Below are 6,909 nucleotides of genomic sequence, written 5' to 3' on the forward strand. Positions count from 1 at the left end.
TAAAATCTGCAACTTTCTAAGTCTAAAAATCCACTCTGTGGCCTATCCAAAACTCACTCAAGCCCTCGGGGTTCCAACCAAACACACACACAACCTCAAAAATATCGTACGGACTTATTTGTGTAATCAAATCACCAAAATAACATCATGAACATCGAATTAAACCTCAAAATCAATGAAAATTCCCAAAACTTCTTTAAACATCAAATTTTGCATTTAAGGTCCGAATCACGTCAAATGAATTCTGTTTCTTACCAAACTTGACCGACAATACATACAAATCATATTAAACATGTATCGGGCTCTGGAACTATAATACGGTCCCGTTACCACAGGTTTCACATAACATTTCACTTTCAAAAACCTTTGTATTTTTCAGAAAATAATTTCTTTCAAAAATTTATTTCTCAAGGTTGGAACCTCGGAATTAGATTCCAAGCATACGCCCAAGTCCCATATTTTCCTACGGACCCTTCGGGACTGTCAAATCACAGGTCCGGGTTCGTTTACCCAAAACGTTGACCGAAGTCAAATTAATTCATTTTATAGTCAAAATTTATCATTTTTCATAAATTTTCACATATAAGCTTTCCGGCTACACGTCCGGACTGCACATACAAATCGAGGTGATACTAAAAGAGGTTTTTAAGGCCTCGGACCGCGAATTCATTTTAAAAACAAGTGATGATCCAAAAGGTATAAATACATTCATGGCATATAGCGAGACAGTGAATATAACGAAATACATAGAATATAGCGGGATACATTGAAATACAATAAAAAAAAGATAGTGAATACAATGAAATACAACGACATACGATGAATTACAATGAATAAAAAGACTGAATACAATGAAAGCCAGCTGTTTTGCCGGAGGGTTCTCGATCTACGAGCAAGGAAGGCTTTGAAGTGCGTTTGAATAGTATGCGCTGCAGCATCGCGTAGGGACTAACGAGAACGATGAGAACTAGAAAAGATACGACGGAGGGAAGATTCTAAGGCAGCGATCCGACGAAAAAGAGCAGTTAGGGAGTATGCTTGTTCCCTCATCGTTGCCTCCAAAACTTTCAGAGACAACCCTACTTCACTTTCCCTTCAAAACCACTTCCTTCTTCGCTTTCTTCTCTTCGTCAACATCACTCCTCAGAGCATCAATTCCTTCTTCTTTCGCTCATCTTCTCAGACAATGCAAGTCTTATATCAAAGCCAAACTCATTGTTACCGGCGTCTTTTCACCTTTAGCAGACCCTACACTAAATGACATGTATCAAAGTAGAGAGAGAAATAAAATAGTGTAACTGAATAGCGTATTTAGTGGCTTAGGGGTAGGAGGTAACCAAAATTAGATATTTTGCTATAAACATTAAAAGGTATCTATAAAATATAATTTTTTAAATGTATTTATTTAAAATAAATAAGGTGTTAACCTTTGCTATAAGAGGTAAAAAATCGAAAAAGGTTTTTAGCACATGACCAGTAATAAAAGGTAATTAGACAAAGAAGATTAAGCAGTAACAATGTTTAAGAATATTGAATAGACACCTCAAACTTCTTCCTTAGCTTAATTGCTGCATAACTTACGGTTTATCTTTTTTAAGAATATTTAATAGCCACCTCAAGTTGATAATTGATAGCCTTTTGTTCTAGAGAAATGTACATTTTTAACAGCTCCCAATAGTAAAAGCTAATAAAATTTATATTTTTGTATATATGTGTTTTATATACTATAATATACATATTTTATATATTTTTAGCTAGTAAATACAATTAGTTTCGATGGACTAGCCAACTTGATAATGTTGCCCTTTGTTCTATTTCAGTGGATGGTTTAGGTGTCAGAGAATTAGTCCAATTTATATTGGGTTTTTTCGAGTGGCAGATTAATTGGATTAATTGAGGAGAAAGCCACTTTTAGGACTGTTTGGTTCTTTGGTGCTTCCTAGTTATATTTGTACTAACTTTTAAGTTGTGACTATATTTTAAAAACTTTTCAAGTGCTCAATAAATAAAGAACAGTCCTAAAGTGATTATTTATGCAAAGTGTCCGGACTAATTTTTTTTAAACATTTGTCCTTTTCGTTAAAGTAGCACGGGCTAGCCAGTTTTTAGATTGATCATTCAAATATAACCAATGTTTGCAAAGTCATTAAAGAATAGCCACTATTTTGCTACAACAGGAACCGGTACAACATAATATACTGGAGATCGGTGCACATATGTATGAACTTCCAGTATACTTATGCTGGAACTCCATTATAATATGCTGGAGTTCCAGTATACTTATGCAGGAGTGTTTTCCGAATTTTGAACAGTATTTTCGTTCATATTTATCTTTGCATGAAAAGTGGCTAAATTTCGAATACTTTTGAAATTGTGATTGTTTTTGAATGACCACTTGTAAATCTGGCTATTTTTTAATTTCTCCCTCATTTTTCTCAAAGACAAAAAAGAAACACGAAAAAGGACGAAGACCATATGATGTTTATTTATAGACTAAAATTAACATTCGTCTTTTTCAAGCCTAAGTAACAAAAACGTATTACACCTCTGGTCCAAAATTTTGATTTATCATGGTTAATTTTTAGCTTATCTACAAAAAAATAAGATCAAAAATGGGAAAGAAAAAAAAAACCTACGGTACGGGCTGTTATCTCAAGGGCCTTTAGGCTCTTATTGGAGTATCCTCGCTTAGAAGTTAAAATAAATTGAATTGTTTCTTTTCTCGTGGGAGTGCCTGAAGAGACCTTACTAGAAGATATCATTCTTTTAGAATTGTGAAAAGGTTACTTCCCCTCCTTATCTTACAGAAATTTACTACGAGCCATACCCAGGAGATACATATTGCCCAAATAGAACCTAAAAGATAGGAGGGATGATCCATAAGATCTTTTGGTGAGGTTCATCCCTCATCGTGGGGATCTTTCTGGAAATAAAAACTTCTTTTGTTGAGGCAATTTTCCTCGTCGCTTACCCGCATAGATGGATTGATCTTCGCTATCGTGTCTCCTCTCCTCCTTATACCAGTTGATAATAGGGTCGTGCTTAATATGACGATTCAATGAAATCGGAGGCCTAAATCCAAACCTTAAGAAGATGCGAGGAAATAGTATTAGCAATGTGACAATAATTGAACAAATAGACACGATTAATTTAGATAACCAAGAAAAAACTATATGGTCATAACAAATTTTCTTTTTAGGTTTTAAGTTTTCTTTTAATTGTTCTACAGTATAACATTGTCAAATGTTTTAAAATTTCAAGTTAAATTATTCAAATATTCATATTTACTAATAAAATATTTGATGACTAGAACTAATGTAGTGTAATGAGACAAAATGTTAATACTTTGTTAACTTTAAATTTTTTTACTAATATTAATAATTATAAATAATAGAAAAAGATTTGGGGGCTAAAGCAGAAGTTTTAGTGGCCTTATCCTGAAGCCCCTGGGTATTTACCATATATAAGGAAAAAAAGTCTAGAAAAATCACCAGTGGTTCAAGCACCTAAAGCATGCTTCCCCACCTATAGATTATTAAGCTCTATTGTTAGTTTTGTGTATATATGAATTCTTTTTTATTCTTCTTTCCTCTTGATTGATTTGCTGGCTTATTTTTCTAGTTTCATGAAAATTGAAAATTCATGAATTTTACCTCTTATAATATTTATTTTTTCTTTTTGATGACCAATAATGTCAACTGACCTCTGTATTAATGTTTTATGGGAGGGTTTATTATGGTGGAAGATATTGAGGATCAATTGTTAGAGAACAATAAACAAACCTACTGGTTCCTGTTTTTGTGAAGGTTACTATTTTCTTTTGTTTATTGTTATCAACAATGATTTATTTATTTGATTGTTATCAACAGAAAGAATGAAGAGTTGACTAGATAGAATGAAGAATTGATGAGAAAGTTGAATGCACTGAATGAAGAGTTGATTGAGTTGAAAAAACCGAAGAAGAACAAAACTCGTCAGACGAGTACGAGACCACCTGCTTCTACTGCAGCTCCACCGCCTTCTTCTACTGCAGCTCCACTGCCTGCTTCTACTGCAGCTCCGCCTATTCCTAGTGTAGCAGGTGTCGATATCACATCTTCATCTCAATTGGAATGCAGAGATCTTGAAATCTTATATGGCCACTCACATCACACATATCAATGAAAGAATAAAAAGGATGTAGTAATAAGCTCTTCCCATTAAAGAAAACTTTATTGTATACAAAATAAAAACATATACTATATATAGAAGGGCTACAACGTAATTCCATAAAACTAGGATTTTCTAAGAAGTCTAAACCTAGCCTCCAAACTTATTATAGAAGGGCATAATATATATATATATATATATATATATATATTATGTTATGTTTATATACATGGCCGGTTTAGGTGCGTATCAAACTTTGGCATACAAAGGGCTTTGACATACAAATGCTATCAAAAAGCTATATAGAATAAAAATAAACAACGAAAATGAAGCAAAGTAGTAATATATATATATTACTATTTTGCTTCATTTCCGCTGTTTATTAGATGGTACCTTGAAATCTGTATTCCAGTTAAGTATAAGGATTGTAGGTTCTTAGTTTTGATTCTTGTTTTTTTTTTTTTTTTTTTTGTATTTTGTGTTGCAGTCATACATCTAGGTTTAGAACCTGAGGAAGAGAAATCGGTCTTTTTATAAGCTCTTTTTTTTTCGGAAATCAGGCGCACTATTGCGACAAATTGATTGGTTCTATTTAATTAATGATCAAAAAAAAGTGCCACTAAAAAATTCTTGTAGGTTGTATGCAGTTCACATTAAAGATATTCCTTCCAAAGATTAAGTACCTTGGCTCAGATGTGGATTCGTAAGTCGATAAAACGATTTGAAATGAAACTCCCCCCACCTCGGGCCAATAAGATTGAGATATTCAATGATCCACTCTTCTTTAAAGAATTAACCCAAATAGGTTCCAAATAGGCATTCACCCGATGCTTAAACTAAAAATAACCGCTAAGATTATGTCGGGATCTTTACACAAATAGTATTTACTGTTTACTTTTTCTAGTCATATAAATAGAATATATATTATTTTATACATATATAGTACATATAATATACCTCCACCGGTTATGTGTGTGTGTGCGCGTGCGTATTAGTTAGTGTTAGCTATGCACCGACTAGAAACAACAACAACAACCCAGTAAAATCCCACAATTGGGATCTGGGAAGGGTAGTATGTACGCAGACCATACCCCTACCCCGAAGGAGTAGAGAGACTATTTTTGGAAGATCTTCGGCTCAAGATAATAAGAAAAACAAAAAGGAGGGAATACTAGTTTCACCACAGAGATCATAGGAAAAATAGGAACATAAAATGCAGAAGGAAAAATGCAAAACAAAAATGATGGCTAGTAAATAGGTCCTGCACTGAAAAGAGAAGACACGACAATGCCCCTAGCTATTTCAGATAAAAACCCTACTAGACTAGGGTCACAACAGTGCAAGGTAAAAGAAGACTTAACTACCTCCTAGCCTACAACCATAATACTCGACCTCCACAATTTCCTATCAAGTGTCATATCATCGGAAATCTGAAGCCTCGCCATATCCTGCCTGATCACTTCTCCCCAATACTTCTTAGGCCGCCCTCTACCTCTTCTCGTGCCCTCCACAACCAGTTTCTCACACCTCCTTACTGGAGCATCTGGGCTTCTCCTCTGTACATGTCTGAACCATCTGAGTCTCGCTTCCCGCATCTTGTCATCAATGGGAGCCACGTGCACCTTCTCCCGAGTATCATCATTTCTAATCTTGTCCATTCTAGTGTGCCCGCACATCCACCTCAACATCCTCATTTCTGCTACTTTCATCTTTTAGATATGTAAGTTTTTAACAGGCCAACTCTCAGCCCCATACATCATGGCCGGTCTAATCACCGCTTTATAGAACTTACCTTTGAGTATCGTTGGCACTCTCTTGTCATACAAAATTCCGGATGCTAACCTCCACTTCATCCATCCTACCCCAATACGGTGTGCGATATCCTCATCGACCTTCCCTCCCCCGTGGATAACCGACCCAAGGTACTTAAAGCTGCCTCTACTTGGGATAACATGTGATTCAAGCCTCACATCCACGCTCACTTTCCCCGGTTCAGTGCTGAGCTTACACTCTAGTTATTCCGTATTCGTTATGCTCAGCTTGAAACCTTTAGACTCAAGAGTATGTCTCCAAACTTCTAGTCTTTCGTTAACACCGGCTCATGACTCATCAATCAGAACTATGTCATCGGCAAATAGCATGCACCATGGCACCTCCCCTTGAATATGGTTTGTTAATGCATCCATCACCAAGGTGAATAAGAACGAACTGAGTGCAGAGCCTTGGTGTAACCCCATTTCAACGGAAAAATGCTCAGAGTCGCCTCCTACTGTTCTAACCCGAGTCTTAGCCCCATCATACATGTCCCTAATCGCCATAATATAGGGAACCGACACACATTTTGTCTCCAAGCATCTCCAGAGAACTTCTCTAGGAACCTTGTCATACGTTTTCTCTAGGTCAATAAACACCATGTGTAGATCCTTCTTTCTCTCTCTGTACAGTTCCACCAACCTCCTAACAAGGTGTATAGTTTCTGTGGTAGAACGACCCGACATAAACCCGAACTGGTTGTTGGATACAGACATTGTCATCCTCACCCTCTCTTTAACGACCCTCTCACATACTTTCATGGTATGACTTAGTAATTTGATACCCTATAATTGTTATAACTTAGGATATCACCTTTGTTTTTATACGATGGAACCACCGTGCTCCACCTCCACTTATTCGACATCCTCTTCGCCTTAAAAATAGCATTAAACAACTCAGTCAACCACTCTAAACCTGCTCTCCCTATACACTTCTAAAATTCTACCA

At 35.8% G+C, this 6,909-nt stretch overlaps 1 protein-coding gene across 1 annotated transcript; it reads right to left on the reverse strand.

Moving 5' to 3' along the window:
- Positions 1–6,248: 6,248 nt before the first annotated feature.
- Positions 6,249–6,677, reverse strand: LOC138869713 (secreted RxLR effector protein 78-like). Its single transcript, XM_070147362.1, has one exon. It carries the CDS (start codon positions 6,675–6,677, stop codon positions 6,249–6,251), a length of 429 nt encoding a protein of 142 aa, XP_070003463.1.
- Between the last annotated feature and the right edge of the window lie 232 nt (positions 6,678–6,909).

Source organism: Nicotiana sylvestris, chromosome 5, assembly GCF_000393655.2.
Source record: "Nicotiana sylvestris chromosome 5, ASM39365v2, whole genome shotgun sequence".
NCBI classification, from domain to species: Eukaryota; Viridiplantae; Streptophyta; class Magnoliopsida; order Solanales; family Solanaceae; genus Nicotiana; species Nicotiana sylvestris.